Genomic DNA, 25,493 nt, shown 5'->3' with positions numbered 1-25,493 from the left:
TTAGCTTGGAAAAACGAATTTTCGACAGCCTCTCCGCAACTAGAAAACGTGATTTCAGAATTGTGGATTAAGTGCTTTGGCATTGCCCTTCACAACTCAAATGCTGTTACTTTTATGAGCATTCCCTTGCGAGACCTAAACAACGTTTATCATAAACTTGAGACCGACGAGATTGTGTGAGAGTATTTATTTTTTCCATGAATATGATATTCGTCTTGAGGGAGTGTTTCATAGAACTTAATGTTTTTTACAAAGGCGTATCATAGGAACAAAAAAATGGTTTCGTTTTGTGTCAGATTATAAATATCAAGTTATTATTTTTCAGAAAAAAATTAATTTTCGTAATCTTTTAAGTCCAAAATTTAAAGAATAAAAAATACAGATCTAACGCAATTAATAAACAATAACAAAAATAAAGCAAAAACTCTTTCTACTTAGAGTTCCGTATTCATTAGGACTTTAGCACCTACATTATTCATTTGATCTTCTCTACTATTGATCTAAGAAACTCACTCTATGTTTTATTAGCCTAATGTCATATATCCATCATCCAAGGATTTCGTTTTCCTTCCAATTTTTTTTCCGTCGATATTTCATTCAATGATAAGTTCTAGAAGTTAATATTTTTGGTTTCTCAGAATATGACTTTGTTAATTTTTTTTCTTCTTTAACTAGATAACTTAGTTCTTTTTTTTACATTATTTTTAGTATACATTTGTGTTCATTATATGACTGACCCATGATGTTTAAGCATTTTTCCATAATGTATCATCTCAATAGACTATCATATTCTGGACTATCATTTATCACGTCCAATGCTGGACATAGGCGTTCCTTTAACTCCTCCACTCGTTGCGATTTTGTGCTCTTTGTTTTCAATTTTTTGTGATATGCCTGATGTCGTCAGCCCAACGTGTAGGTGGTCTTCCTCTACTACGTTTGTCTGCTCTTTTGGCCTCCAATGTGTAAGTTTGCTCGTCCATCGTGAGTCACGCATTCTCGCTACATGGCCTGCCTAATTTCATTTTAGTTCCGCTATGCATTCCACAACATCAGTAATACTCGTCCTTCTTCGCAGATCTTCGTTTCTTATTCGGGGCCGCAACGTCACTCCCAGCATAGACCGTTCCATTCGTTTTTGTGCCACTCTCAATTTCGAAGCTGTAGTCTTGGTTAGAGTAATAGTTTCCGCCTTATAGGTCATGACCGCTAATACGCATTGGTCAAATACTTTTCTTTTGAGGCTAATGTTGGCCCTTGGCTAAGTAGGTCCCGCAGTTTTCCAAAGGCTGCCCACGCTAAAGTAATTTGTCTTTGGATTTTGCATGTTTGGTTATCCCTACTGATTCTTATTTTATGACCTAAAGATGTATATTTCTCCATTAGATCTACCACTCTGTTTTGAATAGTTAAAATGTTATTGGGGACCATATTTGTCATAAACTTAGTTTTGGTCAAGTTCATTCTGAGGCATACGTTCGAACATGCAAAGTCCAATTCATTTAACATATCTGTCTTCTTCTTCTTCACGTGCCATCTCCTCTATGAAGGTTGGCAACCATCATGGCAATTCGCACTTTAACATATCGATGACTTCTCCTAAATTATCTGTGATAAGGATGTCATCTGGTAAACAGAGATGGTTGTTAAGTTTTTCGCCGTCTGTTTTTACTTTTCTGTGGTCCCAATTGACCATCTTAAAGGCATACTCTAATGTCGTTATGGTAATTTCGGTGACAATGTATCTCCTTGCCTTATCCCGCGTTTTATTTTTATTGGTCGTGTTTTATCGTGTATCTTAACAGTCATAGTGGCATTTTTGTAAATATTGTAAATAAGTTCACTACACCTATGGTCAATCCTGCTGTCATTCATTGCTTCTATAAGGTTGTCTATTTCGATCGTGTCTAACGCTTTATGAAAGTCTATGAAAGTAAGGACAAGAGGTTATTTTGCTTGTTTCTTAATTTATAAATTTCGTATTTTCCATTCGTTAGCTCTCTACGTAGAACTTCTAGGCTGTTATTTCCCTATATAGTACGTTTAATATTATCAGTTTTAAAATGTACTTACATCTCTCCTGGTTGCCTTCGAAACAGTTTAATTTAATTCTTTTATAGTGTGACTCTCTGCATTCTTATCGCTTCTCATTTGTTTTCTTTGATCTAGCAGCTTTTCAGTATATGGACTTATTTTACTATCTGATTTTCTTTTAGGACAGTGCACTCGTTGACTTTTATGTAAGGCGGTTATGATACAATTATTAAAGTTGTTAAGATCGTTTTCCGAGGTTTCATGCAGTAGTAGCTTATTATTGATATGTGCCTGATATTGGTTGATATCTAATGGTGGTGTCCAGATACCATGAGATTTATTTTTAATCATTATGTTTCGTTCTCTTTTTGTGTTGATTTGGACTTTTGCTCGTATCATCCTGTGGTCGCTGCTTCTGGTGAACTTGTTGAGTACTGTTACATCTTTACTTATTTATTTTTTGTCACTTATAATGTAGTCGATTTCGTTCCTTGTTCTATCGTTTGGACTTTCTTAGATCCATCTTCTGTGCATCTTTTTGTGAAAGCAGCTGTTCCCGTTCAATAAATTATTCTGGAGCAGGAATCCTAGTAGCGTTTCTCCTCGGTCATTTCTTCCTGGGGAACCAAATTTTCCCAAGAATGTTTCTAGCTCTGTTTCTTTTACACCTATTCTTGCGTGGAAATCGCTACATAAAATTTTAAATTGAGTACGAGAGTCATTGAGTGCAGTAGATATATCGTCATAAAATAGTTCGATTTCTTCGTCTGTATGGTCTGTTGTTGGAGCGTATACTTGGATAATTTTGGGTTAATATCTACTGTTCAACTTCAGAATAAGATATGCCACTCAAGATAATACACCTTGGATTTTTAATATCTTGTTCACATTGTTTTTATAGACAAAGAAACCGATGATTTCAACTGATGTAGTTTCAGGGCCAGTCTGATAGAATATATGCCCTGATTTCATTGTTTTTAAAGTTTCACCTCTCTTTATAATTTCACTGATACCTATGACATCCCATTTAATTGTATTCATTTCAGTTTCCATTTTTGTGAATCTCTCCTCGGACAGTAGACTTCTGGCATTGTATGTACTAACGTAAACAGTTATTGGATTTTTCGGTTTCCGTATAGTAAGCTTTTTGTCCCCGCTAGAATCCTTGGGACAAACTGATAAATCAGTCAGAGATTTTGGACGCATCTTACTCACCTGGGGTAAATCTGTATTTGTTTTAAAATCTGACATTGCGGTTTTAAGGGGTATATTGGCATTAAAACACCATGCCTACCAGACTGGTTGGTGAGTGTTCGCAGTATCACAGAGGGTTAAATCAACTTGATTGCTGCCTGCGACTTTGTGGTACCGCACCTCTCAGGAATTGTATTCTTCAGCCACGGGACACTAATGACACATTTGCTGACCTATGTCATGTCCTCAGTTGATCAACGGGTACTTATTTGGCTAAGTCTTATCCGTACCTGTCCTGCATATCTACAGGAACTTCCCTATCAGCCCTTGGGACGCGCCGTGTCGGGGTTGAGAACTCCCCCGCCCAGTCTGTCTTGCGTAGAGTACTGAAGGAACCCTACTTAGTTTAGAGTCCCTCCTTTACGCAAGCTAATACCAGCACCGAGCTGAGGTTGATAGCACAATAAACATTCAAAAATGTGTCCGAAACACTAGAGGGTCGTTCACAAAATTAAAGCAGCTCGTAAGCATTTCTTTATTGGAAATGTGTCATTACTCGCTATCTTTCGTTGTACCCTGCCTGTATTATGAGTTTCAGGTAGCTGATACGATAGGTTCGAGGGTTAACATAAAACAAAAACCAGAGATTTGCCGATTCAGTGCCGGGAAATTGGGTATAAATGTTTGGAAAATAAAATTTTATTATAATCCAAATTTATTTTATTATTAAACCAATCAAGTTAATAAAAAATAAGAAAAATTACTAAGGGTTAATTAATACAATTTTCCATTTTCGCATTCGTGAGATATGCTGGGAACTTCAGCCATTCTGTTGGTATCTTTCCAGAGTTGTACGAGTATATGTTGTTGAATATCTTGTGTAATGTAATTATTGTCATTAATTCGTTGTCCCTTAATTTGACTAGTTCTGTTTATTTATTATCGGGGCCTGCTAATTTACCATCCTTTAGCTGTATTATTTTTATTTGTATCTCCAAAATGACGTTTCTTTAGAATAACTTAGATTTTCTTTCTGTCTCTCCATAGTCCATCTGTGAGTTCCTTAACTTTCCTGTGTACATTGTAGACAGAAGTAGAGAGGTATAATCTTATGAAAAGTCTTGAATTTAAAATTAAAAATAATAAAGTTCATTTATCAAGATTTAACAAAGATGAGACTAAAAATATAAATTATTTTATAATTTTAATTATTTTCTTAATCAGGTTTACATCTATTTTTTTGTTGGTTACCGACTTCTCACTGTCAATTTTCCCAATCAAGAACTGCCAATTATAATTCTTAGATCTTACCCATGATTTTGATTACATCTGGTATGGTGGACTGTTATATGAAATATGCAAAACTCTTTCACTCATCTTCTATTTTAATTAATTTAAGTAGGTACTCAAATCATAATTTTCCTCTTGTTAGATGCCACAAAGATTTTCCTCAGAATGAAAACTAATCATCTTTGCTTTTCTTTATCGCACTTATATACAATTTATCCTGGATTATGGTATTACTCTTTATAGTTTCGCTTCCAAAAATCTTCTGAAAATTGATATCTTTAAAAATTCTCTCATGGGGGTATGTTTTAGTGGTATGAGATCTATTCCTATAGAACCATTTAATAAATTAAAAAAAACTTTTTAAAATTCAATTAAATTCAAAAAGAAATTATCTTAAAAAATTGTAAAATATTCTTAAATATCTGTCAACTTAACGAGTCAGATCTCACTGGTAAATATTAAGCTATAATACCACCTCCCCCATTGCGTTATAGAATAATCCATGTTTTTCTATGTAGTTGTACGCAGTGGACAACACATTTGATTATTTTGCTTTATTCCATAAAGCTAGCGTAATAATGCCCACATACAGTGATAACACCAACATCGCCAACAATATTCTAAGATTTCTTTTAAACTACTGCAGAGAAGCGAGAAGCTACAGTCATTATACACAGATGCATTTAAAACGTTAGAAGGAACTGATTGTGCATATTTTTACCTCGAGAATTGAGGTTCAAACTTACCATTTAGTTTTCAATATGTTCAATAGAATCATTTTCTATACTTCAATCATTAAAATTAGTTAAAACCTCTTTTTAAAAATGATATTTTAATTCTTATAAACTGTCTTTCAGTTCTACAGATCATAAAAAACATAATGCTTCCCAAAACATTTAGTTATCCTTCTATAGTTCTGATAAAGAGTCAGTTAAAACATTTGGTATCCGCTGGATTCACTATAAAATTCATTTGGTTTAAGGCACGTATCAGACTCAGAGGTAATGAGTATGTAGACTATTTAGTTAAGATTAGTGTTACAGCAGATTTTCCTCTGGCTTATTCTTTAAACACATCAGGTGCAACCGAAAAAGATTTACTATTTTACAGCCAGTAATTTCACAAACTACTTAATTTAAGCATCTTAATTTCATAAAGAAATGAAAATAGGAGCATGGAACATAACATCATTAACAGTAAAGAATACGAAAAAACCAAAAAAGTTTACGAACTAGAAATTAAAATAATGGGGATCAGTGAAACCAAAAAATCAGGGAATGGTAAAACAAACTTATATGGAAAGCACGAACTTTGCAACGAGTGCAACAAAGACAGAGAGCCAAGGAAGGAGTAGGAATAATTCGGTCAAGAGAGTTTAGCATTAGAGCAACAGAATTCCGACCAATCTCCGCAAGAATAATATATATGAAACTTGAAATGAAAGCAGTATGGTATATCATACAGATATATGCCCCAGTAGAGGGAACATATGAAGATACAATGGACACATTGTGCAAGAAGATAATAAAAACATCTTGATGGGAGACTGGAACGCGCGGATAGGGAATGATTTAAATAAAGGACATATATATAAGAAGTTACGGCGAAACAATATTAAACAGACACGGAGTAAAAATGCTAAACTTTTGCCAAATAAATGACTAACTGATAGGTAACTTTTTATGGTATCAACCACTGCATGATAAATACACTTATGTAGCGAAACAACGTAAGCTAGAAGTGTAATAGATTACATAGTGTATAAGCTGGAATTGAAATGGAAAATAAAGAAAATCTGGATTGAAAACTGAGCTGAATTAGGAACACAACATACAATGCTGATGGCAGATATAAACTCAGCGAGCATCAAAGAATTATAAGACAGAGTACAACATAATTTACATACATAGATTGAGAAGAGAAAATGTAACAGAACGATACCAGCACGAAACAGATTGTTTCTCCTAATACAGGGAATTGACCAAGGATGGAGTCTAGAACGAAGATGGGAGTTATTAAGAAAAATTAAAAAAAAAACGGGAAAAAACAAGATGGTAGAATAAAGAAGTAAAAGAAGCAATACAAGAAAGAAACTGGGATAAAAACAATACCAAAAATCAAAAAAAGAACAAGATAAAAGGGAATACATAAGAATTAGAGACAATGCAAAATTAAAGGTTAGAGAAGCGAAACGAACTAGCTGGAGAATGTTTGGTGAAGATCTGGATCACAATTTTGGAAATAATAACAAAAGTTAATACGAAGTCTAAGAGGAAGAAAAGAAAGAAAATACGAGGATCAAAAAATGACAAAAACGAAATAAAAACAGACATAAAAGATAAAATAGATATTAAAAAGACAATACTTTACACTAGGGATGGGAAAAACCTACCGGTTTTAACCGAAAACCGGTTTTTTTACTTCGCAATAACCGGTTTTATCGGTTGTTTTTTTTGTCCCGGTTATAACCGGTTTTTTATTTTTAAAGTAAAAACCGGTTATTAGGTTTTTACGGTGATTAGGATTAGGTTAGGTATTATTTTGGATCCCAGTCATAATTATTATTCTCAAGTAATTATTCCAAACAAAACCATAATTCAAATTTTATTTTATTTTATAAATACAGAAGCAAACTGAAAGTGCAAACTTGTAACCTATTGGATTAAAAAAACCGAAAACCGGTTTTTGGAAAAACCGGTTTTTTCGGCCAGTTATAACCGCCAGGTTAAACCGTAAGCAAAAAAAACCGGTATAACCGAAAACCGGTCTTTTGTCAAAAACCGCCATCCCTACTTTACACAAAAATTTATTGAATACGAGGAAACCCAACAAAATTAAGAACCAAAGGCTACACAAGAAGAGGAACTTTTAGAGAACACAACTGGGAAGAAATAAACATGGAAGAATTGGGGAAGGGGTTATCAAGAATTAAGACAAGAAAAGCGGGAGAAGAGAACGATATCGATCCTGAAATGGTTAAGTGGATTGGGAAGGAAAGTAAAAAATCGCTACTGGAAATCCTGAGAGAGGCATGGAGAACAAAAAGCATACCAAAAAACCTGGAAAAGAATTTAATGGTACATATTTACAAAAAAAAAAAGAAATAAATTGCGAAAATTATAAATGTTTGTCATCTATAACTTTCAAACTCTATACAAGAATAATAGAAAAAAGACTACGCGTAGCGATAGAGAAAAAATTGTACGAGGAACAAACTGCATTCAGACAGGGAAGAAGGACAACAAATATATCTATCTTGAGAAACATAATAGAAAAAATAAACGATAAAGAAAAATATTTATATCTCAGATTTATAGATTTAAAAGCGGCATTTGATACAATAGATAGAAGGAGAGTATGGAAAATCCTAGAAAAACGAAACGTTTCGAGGAAAATAATAAACGTAATTAAAAACACTTATGACACAGTTACTGGCAATATCACTGGCAATATTACTGGTAATCTTCTTCTTTAAGTTCCGCTCCTCTCGGAGATTGGAAATCATTCTGGCAATTATAATTTTGTTGGTTACGCGCCTGAATAGTTCAATTGAACTGCATCCAAACCATTCACGGAGATTGCGTAGCCACGAGATTTTACGTCTTCCTACGCTTCTTCTGCCTTTGATTTTACCCTGCATTATATTCCTTAGTAGTTCGTATTTTTCACCTCTCATGATGTGCCCCAAGTATTCCAATTTCCTGATTTTTATGGAATTTAAAACTTCGCATTGTTTTCCTAGTTGTTCGAGAACTTGTTCGTTTGTTTTGCGATCCATCCATGATATTTTCAAAATACGTCGGTAACACCACATTTCGAATGCTTCTAGGTTTTTAATGTTGGATTTTTTAAGTGTCCAAGCTTCAACCCCATACAAAAGAGTGGAGAAAATATAACATCGAAGCATTCTTATTCGAAGCGATATATTGATATCGCGATTACAAAAAAGTTTTCTCATTCTATTAAAAATTGACCGTGCAATTTCAATGCGGCATCTTATTTCTTTTGTCTGATCAGTATCTTCTGTGATCCATGCTCCAAGGTATTTGTACGAAGATATTTGTTCAATTTCTGTATTATCTAGTACTAGCTTAACTTTGATGTTTTGTGCTTTTGTAAATACCATGAACTTGGTTTTCTTCAAATTTATTTTTAGTCCATAATCGTTGCAATATATATTTAGTTGTTCAGAAGGTGTTGCAGTTCTTCTAGTGTTAATGCCAGAAGGACGGTGTCGTCAGCATATCTTATGTTATTAAGTGGCTCACCGTTTATTATAAGGCCCTCACTGACTTCGACAAGCGCTAATTCTGAGATGGCTTCACTGTATAAATTGAATAACAAGGGTGATAAAATACACCCTTGGCGGACCCCACGGCGAATTTGGATATCCTCGATCAGTTCATTTTCAACTTTACTTACTTCAACTTCAACTTTTCATTACTGGCAATACAAATCAACAAATCAACGATACAATATCAAACGAATTTAATATGAAAAAGGGAATAAAGCAAGGTAACAGCCTTAGCCCAATACTATTCATCCTAGTAATAGATGAAATTCTGAAAAATACTAAAAGGGTCACAAACCATTTGCAAACTCCGGTGGGATATTTGAACTTAATACCGGTAAGACTTGACGGACTTCTATATACAGATGACATTGTACTAATTGCAGATACTAGAGGAAGGATTTAAGAATTGATAAAAATATGGGTGAGAAAATTAAAAACACAAAGAATGAAAATAAACATAAAAAAAGTATGATAGTTTAATAAAAAAAAGTTGATATACGAAACTATTTTCTACTTTACTGAAATGAAATCCACATTGAGACAGTATCAACTTGAAAATATTTAAGAGTAGTGATATCAGAAGACTTAACAATCGATCAGGAGATATCAAACAGAACGAAGAAAGCAAACAAAATTTACTATGCACTGAATAAAACGATTTTTGAAAAACAAGAACTAGAAAGATGAGTTAAGCTCAAGGTGTATAATGCAGTAATAATACCATTACTGTTATATGCAAGCGAGACATGGATCAATAACACCAAAATGAACAGCGCGCTAAACGCAGCGGAAATGAAACAACTAAGAAAAATAGCTGGTGTCACAAAAAATGGGTCATATCAGAAATTATTACATAAGAAGCGAATTAAATTAGGAACCGATAGGATCTAAAATCAACAGAAGAAAATTAAATTGGTTTGGACACATTATTAGGATGGAACAGAGCAGACTAGTAAGAAGAGTAATGGAATCAAAAAAATACGTAAAGACAAGAAAAGGAATATCAAGGATGGGGTTGTTAGAATAATCACTGCAAATAGACAAAGAAAAAGGAAAATCATTTCAACAAATAATAACTAGTAAGGGATGGGTACAAAAAAGATGTAAATATCACTCCGGCGCCCAAACTAGGCATTAAGGAGTTCCCGAGAAAGAAGAAGTTAAAAGCCGTTAAAGTACTATACAAGCAACCCAGAACAAAAATAAAAACGAAAGTGATGGAAGCAAGGATGTTGCCTTATTTAAAATATACCTCGAAAGCGCTTAAAAAAGATAAAAACAAAAATGTAGAAAAATGGAAATACCACTTACCAAAACTATGATTTATAGTCCCAACTTTGCAGACGATAAAGCAATATTGACTCAAGATTATGACAATTTAATTTACACTATATTATCCGAAAATTATTTAAAAAATACGATATATGGAATTAGTCAACAAAAAGAAATCCGAATACTTGAGCATTAGACGTCAACAAAAAGATCTCTTAATAGATGACAAAATCACAACGGAGCACTGCTACTATTACAAATATCTATATATCAATATTTCGTACGATGGAATATTATACAAAGCCACAAGAGAAAAAAATACAGCAAAAAAAAATTTATAATAATTAATTTTGAAATTTTGAAAAATAATTGGAAACTTTTGACACGGTTACAAGGGCAAGAGAGAACGAGGTAACCCGAGAACCAAATGGAGAAAAGGAATAGAACAAGAGGTGAGAGAAAGAAATATAACAGGTGATCCATAGGTCCCAAACAATCGGACAAGTGGCGATTGAAAGACGAAAAATGACGAAGATCGTTATAAACCGACATGTTGTAGTAGTCTACCAATTTATCGTCATTTTTGACTTAATTAAAAAAAATTCACATACGTTCTTGATGCCTGAATTAAAAAAAAAACTATACTAATTCTTAAGTTAACATAAGTACAAGAGTGAAATAGTGCAGCATATAACGTCTAGAGTCATCTTTCTTTATTACTACTGTATATTCAGTTTCTAAAAACGAGGCGACTAGAAAGAAGAATAACTCACCCATTAACACAAAAACTTCATCTGAAGAGATAGGGTAATAAAACGCTTGCACTTTACTCAGGTAAATATATTTGTTTTTGAATAATAAAGTTTTAAAAACATTTCCAAAGTTTCACGGAAATAAAGCATGGAGTAGTATTGCATTTGGCCATAAATTTTTGTATTCTGTGAAATTTTATATTAAGATTCTGTAAAATAAAATATTTTGATGTTATTTAGAACATTTATACGTTTGTTATGTTCGTATCGTGATATTCACAGTTAGGTTAAAACTATCTATAATAAAACCTATCTATGTATATTATCCATTTTTGGCCATTACGTATATAGGTTTGTTTGATGAAAAACAAATACCAAGTTTACAAAAGGTTTTATTTTCTTTTTATTTGTATTGGTAACAATGAATACATTGCGTGATAGTGAGGTAGATGGTCAGCGGAAAAAACGGCATATTTCTTAATTAAAAAAAGACATTGTGTTTAATGATCACAACAATATAGCAACATTAAGAAAGTCTAGAAAAACATAGGCAGAATAAATAAAAAAGACTTATTAAACATCTAGCAGCAATCATTAAGGCAACAAACGGAGAAATGCAGGCAAGAATAGGACATGCAAGAAATGTATTCAAAAAATAAAAAAACCTTCTGCCTAGGCGTGACACCATTTAAAGATGAGACTGCTCAAATACGTGATGATTTACGGAATGAAAACGTACATTAACGAAACATATTACCAGTGTATGAATTCGCCTGATAAACTAGTAGTACGGTATAGGTTAGAGCTTATGCATCGATAATAACTCATTCGTTGATTCCTACTTCGTATAGCAGCTATACCTACAAACATAACGTATTAACGTTATTCAGGAACCTTGCTCTGGGTGTTCTTCTTTTTTGACCAACGGGTCTATCAAGGAGCGTTTTTTAACTGGATCGGATTGTTCTATCCGTATAACATGCCCTATCCACCTCCGAAGTCCTACCTTAATGTATTTCACGTTATCTGGTTCTTGGTATATTCTATAAAGTATAAGGTTGTATCGTCTTCTCCACACTTTATTGTCATTCGCCACTCTATAGATTCGCCTTAGTATTGTTCTGAAGCTATTTTCTTGTAACATATTAAAGTAATTACTATATTAATGGGAATAAGTTACAATTAAAGTTTAAAACAAGTTTATTGACGTTTCAATTTCCACTTCGAAACATTAATAAATTAAACAAATTTTGTTTTTTGTTACTTGGTGAAAAATTCTTCTAATAATTTAATAATCAAGACTTATTTATATTGACAATTCAGACATATATTATACATTTTAAAGTAGACGATTTTAAAATGATATTACCAATATTGCTGAGTTGCGTTCCTGGGACGACTTTATTCGATTACATGATATCAACTTTAACTTGAGAATATCCTCCAAAAAAAAAAAAATCATAGCATGTGATTCGTCTTTAAAAAGACAGCCACATACGATGATGGCAGTAAATTCTCCTGTTAGTGATTTCATAGTAAATCGTGAGGAAAAAACCAGGAAAAAAAGCCTCATAATACTATTCTGACATGGTAAGTATATGGTTTACATTTAGTTTACATTTACATTTGACGACGAATGTGAAAGAACTCTAAAAGAAGCAAACAAAAGAAGAATTGATTATCTGTCGAATCTATCTGAAGAAAAACGTATACAATTTCATAGAGAGAGAGCCGCAGCTAGAAGAACACTTAGACAAAAAAGAGACAATATCTGCAGCAACAAATTGAAAAAGTAGAAGGAGAACACAGACGAAATCAAAATAAAAATTTCTACAGAGAAGTAAGACACCATAAGAGAGGCTCGTACATAAGCACACCCAACTTCGTCAGAGATAAAAATGGAGAAATGCTGGCTGCCGAAAACAAAATAATAGAAAGATGGGCTGAATATTTTGAAGAGCTCCTGAATATCCAAAATTTCACTGATGAAAACAATGAAAATGGTGGAAACAACGGAGAACATGAGTATCAAACGGTCGAATTAGAAATACCCCCACCAAGCATGAAAGAAATTACGCATGCCATAAAAACGCTTAAAAACGATAAATCCCCTGGTCTGTGCAATATTGATGCCGAGGTAATTAAAACAGGCGATCATGAACTCATAAGTAAAATCCATCAAATACTAGAAATGGCCTGGCAACAAGAAATAATGCCGAAAGAATGGTGTGGTAGTATTATTGTACCAATACACAAGAAAGGAAAAAGGAATCATGCATGAATTACAGAGGAATCTCACTTATCAATACTACATATAAAATATTGGCTTCGATATTATTAAAAAGATTAGTACCATACGCCGAAGAAATAGTTGCTGACTACCAGTGTGGTTTCAGGCCTGGCAGATCGACTATTGATCAAATATTTACAATAAGACAAATGCTTGAAAAGTATTGGGAATATAATCACGACGTGCATCAGATTTTTATAGACTTCAAATAGGCTTATGATTCAATTAATCGTGCAACATTATGGAAGGCAATGGTCGAGCTCGGCGTACCCAAGAAACTAGCTGCGGTAACACAAATATGTGTAAGTAACTCTTTTGCACAAGTTAGAATAGGGGGAAAAATATCAAATGCTTTCTGCGTAAATTATGGACTGAGACAGGGAGATCCGTTGTCCCCATTGCCATTAACATGGCCTTAGAATATGTCATGCGAAAAATATATCCAAAAATCAAACCAGACATAACTGCTCGGGGAGCAAAAATCATACTCGCCTTTGCCGATGACGTAGACGCAGTAGCACAATCAACATTAGAAATTAAGGATATTTTCTCGAGCTTTGAAGAAGCTGCATTAAACATCGGTCTAAAAATAAATGAAGACAAAACAAAATACATGGTCGTCTCAAAACAAGAACGACGGCGAATAAGGCAAAACATTACTATAAATGACCACAACTTCGAAGTGGTTAAAGAATTGAAATATCTAGGAGGAACAATCACAAATGACAACAAATTAGAGCGAGAATAATGGCAGGAAACAGATCTTTCTTTGCAATGCAACATCTAATAAAGTCAAAACTTCTTTCACGAGATACAAAAATCCGGATATATAAGACCATAATACGACCAGCACGCATGGAAGCGAAACATGGACGCTAATAAAAAGAGAAATAAATAAATTGCTGGTGTGGGAACGTAAAATTCTTCGAATGATATATGGCCCTTGCAGAGGCAGCGTGACAAACGAATGGAGGGGCAGATACAATAACGAGCTTGAGTCTCTATTCGGAAAAGAAAATGTAGTCAGATATATAAGGCCAATAGACTCAGATGGGCAGGGCCTGTGATACGCAGTAACGACAATTGCCTTATAGTAGATAAGGAAGCGGGGTCCTGAATCACTTTGGTAACCTGTCCATCAGGGTCTCCGATGCGAAGGTATCGATGCCATGATTTGACCTTGGGGGTGTACAAGAAGTACAAGAAGTGATCGACAATGACCAGAGGGTTGTAAGAACTGGTCGCTTATCGCTTGATCTCTTCTTCTTCTCTCCCGAAGAAGTGATCAACAATGACCAGAGGGTCGTAAGAACTAGTCGCTTATCTCTAGATCTCTTCTTCTCAGCCGAAGAATTGTCACCTACGTTACCTGTATGTTTTTACACCTGTCTCACTTGTCTCTTCTTTGTCTTACCTGTCCTGAAGAAGTAAAAGAATCGGTCGACAATGACCAGAGGGGGTGTCTTTGAGTGGAACGGACCACCTTGTATGTCGAGTGCAAAACTCATCGCTTATCGCTTCATCTCCTCTTCTTTTCGTTAAATTTGTACAGGGTGATCGAAAAAATAAATTTTGTATTGAGACTTGGAAATATTTTAGGTGTTGTTGCGTCAAAATTTTTTTTTTTGTGTACGATGCTTAGATATATCTGTATAGCCTGCCTAGCCTAGCCTGCCTAGTCTTATCTTTACAAACTTGTAGGAAAAGGAAAAATAACTATGTATCACATAAATGCTTTATTGTGTATATATATTTTAATGATATATGTGGGTAGATGTAAATAAAACAATATTGGATTGATACTATAAATTTTATTTGTTTTGAAACAAGTTATTTATCTGATTAAAAATATACACTCTACTGTTATAATGTATATTTTTCTTAACCTGTCGATAATAGTCCCTCGTCACAGAATCCATGTAACTCGCTCTCACCAAGTTATCATGATGTGAAGAATGACCCCGTAATATTTGGGAATCGTACCGGTCCTTGTACCTGACCACTTCATTGGATACGATTCCATCCCTGATCTTCTGGAGGGATTCGCGGTTCTTTGGAATTACATGGTCTAAAGGCTGAAACATAAAAATAATTAATTAAGAAATATTTGTTTTACAAATACTACTACCTTTGTGTGTTATGATTTAGGCATGGTTTCGAAACAATACAAGTCAGGTAATATGGCTCCATGCATCTCTAAAGAAGTTTGACAAAAACAAAAGAATTTTTTACAGTTTTCACACCATAACGTTCCATACATTTTGATGATAGAAGTAGTAGGTTGGGTGTATGGTATTATTTTTCTTCTTGTATTCGATTGTAATTTTATAAATCTTTTTTGGTCGGTAAAAACTTTTTCCCATGACAATTTACTTTTCTAAAGAAAAAAAAACAGCTTTAATTACCGATATATTTTTTAAGTTATATGTGAAATAACTTACCACACCATAGAGGACCCATTTTAATTTGTAGATTAATCGGTTAAAGAAAACCTGATGTACAAAAATAGAAAGATAATTTAAAAAACAAACTTTTATTTATTACCAAAATAATAAATAAAGAATAAGGAACTTTTTTACTATCAAACGTATTTAAGAATTATTTATCATTGAAACCCCATGGTAAAGTGTCAGTGCTTAAAAAATTAACCATTCTTTTATCATCATATGGACTAAGTGCAACTTTTCTTTGAGTTATTGTATAGACGTCATGTTTTTTGGAGACAATAGAATTTTGGGAAACCTCTACAATTGTTTTTTTAAATAAACTTTTATAATAATCTTCATAAGTTAGTTCCTTTAAAGCTGATTTCTTAATTCCTTTTGCTTTTTTAATTTCCTGATCCTGATTTAAAGTTTTTATCGTGTACATTTTTGAGCGCAATCCTATAAAATGTGTCATAATTTGACCTTTGTTTTCATCTTTCATCAAGCCCAATACTTTTTTATTCCTTAAGGGAATGTTATAGACATTATTTTCAGTGTACTCTGATGTGTCAAACTTATGAATATCCTCTTTAATATGAGCATATATATCATCAACAAAAAACTGATATATTAAACTATCTGTGTCCGTGTATAATAACTTGGCTTTATCTTGAAATTTTTTTTAATATAATTATAATGGAAGTCATACAAAATTGTTTTCGAAATATCTAAAATACACATCCCAATGTAAATAGGTTTGTTAAAATTAATTTTCTGTTTTTGCATTTCAATTATTACCATATTTTCATCAAATATGGTACAACTATGAAAATTCGGTTGGGAAATGTAATAGTTAGCACCGTATGTACCACCCAGTTTGTTTACAATTTTTATATCCTTATATTTACGTACATTCTCTATACTTTTGCCATACGGAGCGTTTATAAAAAGTTTGAATAAATTTTTTTCAAATTCATTTTTGCTCTCCTTTCTCAATTCAATGTTTAAGTCAATATATTTCTTTAACCAAGGTGATTGTTTAAATTTTAGGCATCGATGAATCTTAGCAAGCTTCAGTCCCAAGCTAATAACTTGTTTTAAATACATATAATGAATAACATACTTCTTTTTATCATACAATGTCGTTAAGAGTTTTTTAATGGTAGAATTAGAAGTTGGTGGAGTTATGTGTTCTGGACACAATGGCAAATCTTTGTGTGAATTAAAAAGTTCTTTTGGATACTCAAGGTCCACTTCCAGCATGTATCCGTATTCACTATCATTGGGACAATTTAATATATTGTAATTGTAAATATCATTTAAGGGTATCCATTCAAATCCTCCATAAGGAAGGAAATAACTCATAGCTGAACCATATAGATTGTTCACATCAAAGTACATTGTATAAGAGGTCTCTTTACCAGGATTATATTTATCACCCATGTACTTATTGTTCGCTTCTGCATATCTGTTACTACATTGTGACACTCCTCCTCGTTTTGCTTTTTCAAAGAACAAAACCATTTCGATATCTGTTAAAAGCTCTAATTCTACATTTGTTACTTTTAACATGGCATCAAATGCTAACCCTGGTAAAGTAAAATAATGCAAACTATCTAAACCGTATGTTTTTAAACACATCAGTCTAAAGTTTTCAAAAATATCACTTAAAAGTAATACGTCAGTTTTTAAATATAATTCCGCGTACTCTTGCAAGTTTTTTATCTCAAACGTGTTCCAAACAGTGCATGCGTGTTGATAATCCTCATGAGTTATTCCTTCATTATTAATTTTACTAAAGAAACTATCAATAGGTGGCAAGCAAGTATCTTGCAACTTTTCCCAATTATCGAGGTATTCATATGGGAAAACACCTTTTCGTTTAACTAAATTAAATTTAAAATCATCTTCAAAGTACCTTCTCGTTATTTGTTTTTGATCATCATCTAGATTACAGGAAAGTTTATCTAATGAATCAGACATAAATCGAAACGAATCTATAAACCTAAAATTAATATTTGTATTTTGAATGTATTTGGTAAATGATATATACCTCTCTTTGTTTAGAGGAAGTAGTGATATATTACCTTTAACGTTATTATTAAGGCTTTTAATTAAAAAATGTGCGTCATAGCCAGAGAGATTATGAAATGCAATCGGAATTGTATGTGTATGTTGATAATTAGCATTACAAGATCTATGAGCAGCTCCTCGAAATTTTCCTGTAATATGACAATGATCTCTAACTTTATCCAATGGATCGACTATAGGTTTAGTGCAAATATGACAAACAAAACTCAAATTAAAATCATGTCTTTCTTTATCAGTTAATGGACCTAACTTGTTGAATTTTTGCAATAAATTTTCTCTAGTTATTCTCTTTGCTATCTTTTCAAGTTCTCTTACAAACCACACAAGACAGTCGTGACCGGTAAATGATTTATAGTATGATAAGGAATCATTATAAGAAGATTTAAAATAATAAGCTATACTAAAAGCTTCATGCTTTTGAGACAAATAAGTTTTTATATTAGGATCATTGTTATTGTCAATGCATTTTATAAGAATACTTTCTAGATCAGCATAAATAACAAAAGGAACAAGTTCTTTATGTTTAAAATTTTTAAATTTCATAATATTATTCTTTTCTGTTGGTAAAACCATCTTAACTGAATTTGAATTAATACAGTCCTCTAAATGATTTTGTAAGAGTGCATCATTACTAAAATGATTAAAACATCTTTCACAAAACCATTTTTTGTTTCTAACATTTTTAACTTGTTGATTTACTAATCTTGAAAAATTTTTAATATAAGCAAAATGAAATAGATCTTTTCTACACAAAGGACCATCATCCTCATCACTACTATTATTATTTGTACTATTATCTTGAGAATGAATTAAAAGTAAATTAATACGAGGAGAAAAACTAGTCTTACTTAATAGCAAAGGTAAAATTTCCTTTCCTGTTCCTTTTGTTGTAAAAACATTTATTGAAAGTTTATTTAAATTTTCAAATTTAGGGATATCTTTTATGTCAATGGGAAAACTGATATTATGATACTTTAATATCTTACTAAAATGAGGATAAGATGAGGTTCGTGTAACATTGATTTTAGCAGGATGTAACGCTGCAACAATTGACCAGAGAAAACAATAAGGATCAGAATTTTTAATGTTAATTACACTCTTTGTATTGCTTATATATTTAGGTAATTTAACATAGGTGGAAATACCACTCAGTATTGGATTATACCTATTTATATTAACTTTTAAATGTAGAATCTGTGATAGTGCCCAACCACTATCTCTTTCTTGAAATTCCTCAAATTTTTTTAAAATCACATTAATACAATTAATTTTATACCAATCCTTGAGGTCTGTATTTTGGTCAATTGTTACATTTTTGGTTGAAAAATGTTTAATAGAGGTTTCACCATTTTGTGGTTTGATAAAAACACCATATAAAATCAAATTAACTTTTAAAAGACACGACAACAAACTTTTTCTAATTTGAATTGAAAAACTCCTAAAAGCTTTTTCCAAAAATATTTTGGGTTCTTTATATTTTAAATTGACTATTAGCCCTGTTTTTATTCTACTATTAAAACAAGATTCCACATCCTGCCACAATAAACACCTTTTAAGAGTTTTTCTAGCATTTAGTCTGTTCTTAAAGTTTTCAAGATATGTTTTAAGAATAGTTAAATTTGCTTCTATACAGTGAAAATTTTTAACACAAGAAACCCTATTCTTTAAACATTTATTCAAAATAAAAATTTGTTTTTTCAAATATCTTATTACGTTTCGTAAATCAGATTTTCTCTTAATTAATCTACTTACCGATTCCATCTTCTCTACAATCTGGTTGGAAAGTTCATCGACTACTTGCTGACTCATTTTTTTTTTTCACTAGTAACTGGTTCAACTTAACTTGGTAACTTTCGAATGCACAAATAAAACCCAAATATTAGGATGCTCTCCAATTTATACTTATCCAGTAAAAAAAAATCAATTGACGTATTTCTGTAACTTGTTATTCAACGTGATTATATTTTAGGATCAAAAAGTTTAAATTTATCAATAATTCTGCAAACTAGTTGTTATTAAACGTGATTGTATTTTTAGAGGTCAGAAAGATCAAATCTGATGCAGATAAGTTGTTATTCAATGTGACTGCATTTTTATGGGTCAAAAGATTAAATCTGACGCAAATAAGATGTTGTTCAACGTGACTGCATTTTTATGGGTCAAAAGGGTTAACTCTGATGTAAATAAGTTATTTGCAATGTATTAAAATTACAAAGTCAGGCAGATAAGCACATTTTATTTAGATAATGATAAATTAATTTTGGAATAATAAACGTTTTAATGATAAACATGTTTTGTACTATTTTCTGCATTGCAATAAAGATCAAATAGGTCAGTCAATTACGTTAATATATATTTTTTTATTCTTACTATTTAAATTCGGTTAATTTTAAATTGATCTATCAGTTAGTCAGTGAACAGTCAGTGAACTATCGAAATGGCCAATGTACCATGCCAGTTGGTTATTGTATCTGAGGATCCAATTAACCTACCAATAAAGGACGCCTTTGTAATTGTGAAGCAGTTATTTATGTAAGTATTTTACTTATTTTTGGTTGTTTTTCCATTTTCCTTTTTTGATTTGTTCTACATGATTTTATTTCGCTCTTACTGGTTTATTTTTTTTATTATAAATATTTCATGGGATTATTATAAGTTTTTCGAATCGGTCTTTTTTTATTTTGTTTTCTTTGTTTGATTCATGCTGCTGTTGGTTCATTATATTTTTTCTATTAAAGGTATGGCGTAAAGGACGTTTCCCTTAAGGGAGACAGAATATTTGTCCATCTTACATACTCGCCGAATAACAAAACATTAAAAAAAAAATTTGGATACCTTCCATTAAGATACATGAGAGTTAAAGTGGAAAATGATAAAGAGTTCCAGGTGCTGGAAAATATATGTAAGAAATACCGTTTTAACCTCCTAGATGATGAGGTGGAGGAGTTTGAAAAGTACCAACAACAAAGACAGTTGGTGGGGACAAAAAGGCCATATCTTCCTCCCCCTCCCCCTCATTTTGGCCACTCGTCTAAGTATTCAAATCCAACTTCTCCACCTGCCACATCAAATGACGACGACGACGACGATCCTCAGCCATCCCCAACAAAAAAAAGAAAGGTGACGACGAAGACGACAACGACTCAAAACCAAGACATAGTGGATCTGGAAGAGCTGAACATGGAAGATTTTCTTAGTCAGAAATAGAAAAGTAAGTGATTTATTTTTGTGTTTCGATATAATTCTAAATTTTACTATTTTTGTTTCAGATGCTTTAGGGAAATAAAAGTATGTACATAATTATATCTTATTATTTTATTAAATAAACTAATTTTCTAATTATTATCTCTGTATTTTATTTCATTTACACCTTTTACTTGATTAAAAAATATTGATCAATCTTTTTGCGATATCGACCATCATTAATGTCGCTATCTTTGAAAATTGATAAGAATCCATAATTCTCTTTCCAGCATATCGAACATATTTTTTTTAAATCTTCAAAAGTCATATCTGTTCCGACGTGGTCATTGTAAATGTGTTTTAGGTTTAAATCGTCTTGTTTGAATACAATTAAAATATTTGCATTGTCTCTTATAAGGTGTTTAGGTATTTTTGCATAACTCTGACTCAAATAAAATGGATCCACCTGAGAATGACGAGACATGCTAAAGTATTCTCGAATAACATCTTGGTTGTCACAAGCAACATCATCAAAGATAAAAATTGAATTGGGCTTCGCTTCAGATGGGTGCATTATATCCGTACTTCCACTGTAAGTATAATATCCTATTCCTTTAATTGGTTCTAGCAAAGTTTCTAAATATTTGTACTTTGGTTGCATTAATGATTTTGAGTAAATATACACATTTTCAAATTTTAATCCATTAGCATGTTCCAATAGACTTATCATCACATTGGTCTTACCACAATTTGAAGGGCCAACTATAAGACATCGAATAGTTGAAGGGAACAAAACTCCATGCTTTTTAAACTTATTCTCAATTGGTTCCAATAAATTATTCTCCACATCAAGCGTAGTCTTTTGTTTTACAAGCTTCATGTCTGGTATCAATTTGAAAATAAATGTCTTGTGTGTATCTATTAATAAAAGACTTTTTTTAATTTTTATTTTTTTATTGTCAACACTTTCTACAATATTTATACCAATAATGAATATTAAATACATTGTTTAGAGCACATTGTAAATTTTCATTGTTATGTTGAAAACATGGATGTGATTTAAAAATATGATTCATAGTCTCATCGGAAAGTATATTAGGTTCATCTTCTACACAATCAATGCGATTTTCCATGAATTTTTCCAAATATTTTTTTGTTTCATGATTTCTTACCAATATTGTTTCGTCTAATACGTTGTCGTGTAAAAATTTTGAAATTTCTTCATATTTTAGATGAGTATCACAAAAATGCCAAGATTGCCAATTTAAACCATGGTTTTGAACACATTGTTGTTCGATACATTTTATATATGACTTATTTATCATTGCTTCTGTTACTGGTAAAACAACCATTCTGTGTATAATGTTTTCTGTAGTAGGATCTAAAATAGCAATTTCCCTACAAAGAAATACATCTTCCCCAGGAAAAGAGAAACCTTGGATATCCACAATGAACATGTTTCCTCTCTCTCTCGATATTCTCTAACAACAAACAAAATCTTGCAAGTGGAACGTCTTTTACATATTTTTCTATCCCCTCTTTATTATATTGCGTCACTTTTATCTATCCATGAGTTGTGAGAACTATCAAAACCTAACCACTTGACAAAAATTTTATTTTTCTTTCTCTTTAATACCTTTTCAACTAAATAACTGTCTTTATGTTTAACTTTTTGTAGCTGTTCTTTATAAAATCCCCCAAGAATTTCTTCACCTTTATAGTCTTTTAAATAATATGTAATAGGGTTTCCCAGTTTTATTTTATAAACAGTGAAAATTTCATTAGACCAATTTGGATTGTATTTTTTGTCAAAAACTCCTCGATGTTTTGAAATGCGTACATGATCACCAATATGAAATTTTTGACTTTCCAAATCGACAATTTTAATGTGATTGTATACAGTGTTTAACAATAGTTTTTCATGCTTCTTCTTAACATCCACTGGTTTCATTCCTATTGTTCTGTGAACTTTATTGTTGTATTCAATAACAACTTGTTGTAAATTATCAATCCATTTGTAGGTACCGTTGAAACTAAACTGTTTCCAAATCATTGATTTAATCGTGCGAATAACTCGCTCAGCAATCGCAGCCTTTTTTTCACTGTATACATTGTAATGATTAATATTATATTTTTTCATCAATTTTTTCATATGTGGATTAAAAAATTCAGTTCCCATATCTGTTTGAAGATTATTTGGTTTTTGCTGTTTAAACACATACTCCATACATTTGGCTACTTCAACACCTGATTTATTTTTTAGTGGTAAAGCCCATAAAAATTTTGAAAAACAATTTATTACAACCAAAATATATTTGAAATTTCTGTTTGTATTTGAATATTTTTGCATATCAATCAAGTCGGCTTGGAACAAATCATTAAGAGATTTTATAATAATTCTTCGTCTTTTAAAGTTAATTCTTGCAGGTTTGTGTAACTCATTAACGATATCTCTTTTAACATACATGATATTTATTCTATAATGTTTGCCTCTTTTAGTTCTTCAATAATTGAATTTATTTCATTTGTATGTCCTGTATGGCCAGCTAGCTGTGAAGATAGTAATAAACGTAATCGCTCTACAAGTTCATTTGGATCATCCCAGTGGACGTAATCGATTTTATTGTTGTTTACTTTCATAACCAATCCTTTACCTTCTGTTATTGGTGCAATTATTTTTTTATATTTTTCTAATCTACTACCATCTATCTGTTTACTTGATCTGTAATGCCTTCTGTGAGCATTCGTCGCTACAACTATCTTTTTATAGTTATTCTCATCTTCATCTGTAAAACTAGCTGGATATTTCTTAAACAAAAGCTCATATAAACCTGGTGTTCCTCTGTACCTTTTCTTTTTTAAAAGAATATCAGCACCATCTAAATCTATTTCAGAATTCCCAATCAGTAGCTTTTCAGATGTTTCATCAAATCGAATTCCATATTTATGATCAAATTCTTTGTTTAGAACATCAGCGTGCATATTTGTAATATATTTCCTAGGCAATGGATCATATTGATCCCAGTAGTCTACACGCGCCTGGTTAGCAATATCTTCAAATCGATTTTCAGAGTGTTTATCATTTTTAATCTGTTCTTTTATATCATCCACTTCAATGTTGTCCAATATCGATTGTTTGATTTCACTTGTTTCAAAGTCAGTAGTTTCATTATCGTCATCATCGTTTTTAATGTACCTTAAAGGTTCATCGTTTTTTGTTTCATTTTCTGGACTGGAATTTTGTGAACTATTTAACTTGTTCTCGATATTTTTCAAGTGTTTTGTAATTGGATTAAATAAATCTTCTTGGATTATTTGTCCTTGTTTTAATTGTCTTAATTTACTTTGGATGTTTCTCCGTTTAGTTATAAGTTGTCTTTTCAAATCTTTATTCATCGTAAAATGTAGGTATTCGCTTAACTTCTGAACAGGTCTTAAACAGGTCCTGATCAGCTTTGAACAGGTCTTGAACAGGTCTTGAACAGGTCTAGAACAGGTCTTGAACAGGTCTCGAACAGGTCTTGAACAGGTCTCGAACAGGTCTTGAACAGGTCTTGAACAGCTTTGAACAGGTCTTGAACAGGTCTCGAACAGGTCTAGAACAGGTCTTGAACAGGTCTCGAACAGGTCTTGAACAGGTCTTGATCAGCTTTGAACAGGTCTTGAACAGGTCTCGAACAGGTCTAGAACAGGTCTTGAACAGGTCTCGAACAGGTCTTGAACAGGTCTTGATCAGCTTTGAACAGGTCTTGAACAGCTTTCAGATTTGGTACTAGTCTAGCCCCCAATTAGACACTTATGTCAACAAGGTTATGAAAATATTTATTGTGTACAGGGTGTTAAATAAGAGTAAACTTTTTTTTTAACTTTTTATTTATACTTAAAAAAACCCAAAGTACAGATTTGCTTCATTAGATGAACTACAGTTAAAACATTTGAACTACATTGGTTAGAGGATTATATTTAACAATACGGTCATGTATAATTATACAATAAGCAGTTGTGTTAGCTGGTATATTCTTATTAGTTTCTATTTCTATTCTCATATCGACACTTCCTGATTTAATTGATTCATTTTGTCTGCTGCAATCAATAACAAATATCGGAGCAACAGCACAGAATTGTAACATAGTAAGGCATGGATCTCCTATGGATTTGTAATAGTACGACGGTTGAAATTGTGCATACATTTCATATGCAAGGGCATAATGTCTTTTACTAAAGTTCAAGTTCAAATTGTCATACGGGTACATTTCAGAATTTAGAAATAGCTTTAAGTTTGTAAGATTACAGTGATCAAAATAGCTGTTCTCTTCTTTTATTGCATTCTTTTTGGCAGTTTGTAATGCAAACAAAACAAATCGTGGTCTCTCCAATAGACTGGTAGTTTTTACATTCCAGTTAAATTTCATTGTCTGAGGCAGTAGAGGAATTTCATGATATTCCCAGCTTCTATATGCAAGCTCCAAACTGGACCCATTTTCAATAAATTTATATAAACGTAACTTTTCTGAATCGGACACTTGAATATGAGGCATTTTCCATATTAATTTAAATATTTCCACTTTTGGTTTCAGTTCAGTTTCTACTGTAGACATTACTGCATTTAAATCAGTTGAACTTCTTATCAATACGAGTTCTTGGCGTATGTTAATAAGAATTTTTGT

General features: G+C 32.2%; 2 protein-coding genes across 2 annotated transcripts; one reads left to right on the top strand and one right to left on the bottom strand.

Moving 5' to 3' along the window:
• Positions 1 to 16,255: 16,255 nt before the first annotated feature.
• Positions 16,256 to 18,216, bottom strand: LOC140446394 (uncharacterized). Its single transcript, XM_072538942.1, has 2 exons — positions 16,676 to 18,216; positions 16,256 to 16,280 (listed from the first exon to the last, which is right to left on the bottom strand). The coding sequence occupies exons 1-2, from the start codon at positions 18,214 to 18,216 to the stop codon at positions 16,256 to 16,258; spliced, it is 1,566 nt and encodes a 521-aa protein (XP_072395043.1).
• Positions 17,772 to 20,977, top strand: LOC140446771 (uncharacterized). Its single transcript, XM_072539360.1, has 3 exons — positions 17,772 to 20,175; positions 20,382 to 20,854; positions 20,913 to 20,977. The coding sequence occupies exons 1-2, from the start codon at positions 20,081 to 20,083 to the stop codon at positions 20,848 to 20,850; spliced, it is 564 nt and encodes a 187-aa protein (XP_072395461.1). The 5' UTR covers positions 17,772 to 20,080; the 3' UTR covers positions 20,851 to 20,854; positions 20,913 to 20,977.
• Positions 20,978 to 25,493: the final 4,516 nt, after the last annotated feature.

The sequence above is a fragment of the Diabrotica undecimpunctata genome, chromosome 7 (assembly GCF_040954645.1).
Source record: "Diabrotica undecimpunctata isolate CICGRU chromosome 7, icDiaUnde3, whole genome shotgun sequence".
Lineage (NCBI taxonomy): Eukaryota > Metazoa > Arthropoda > Insecta > Coleoptera > Chrysomelidae > Diabrotica > Diabrotica undecimpunctata.
Note: the sequence above shows the minus strand (reverse complement) of the source record. Positions and strands in the feature narration are given on the sequence as shown.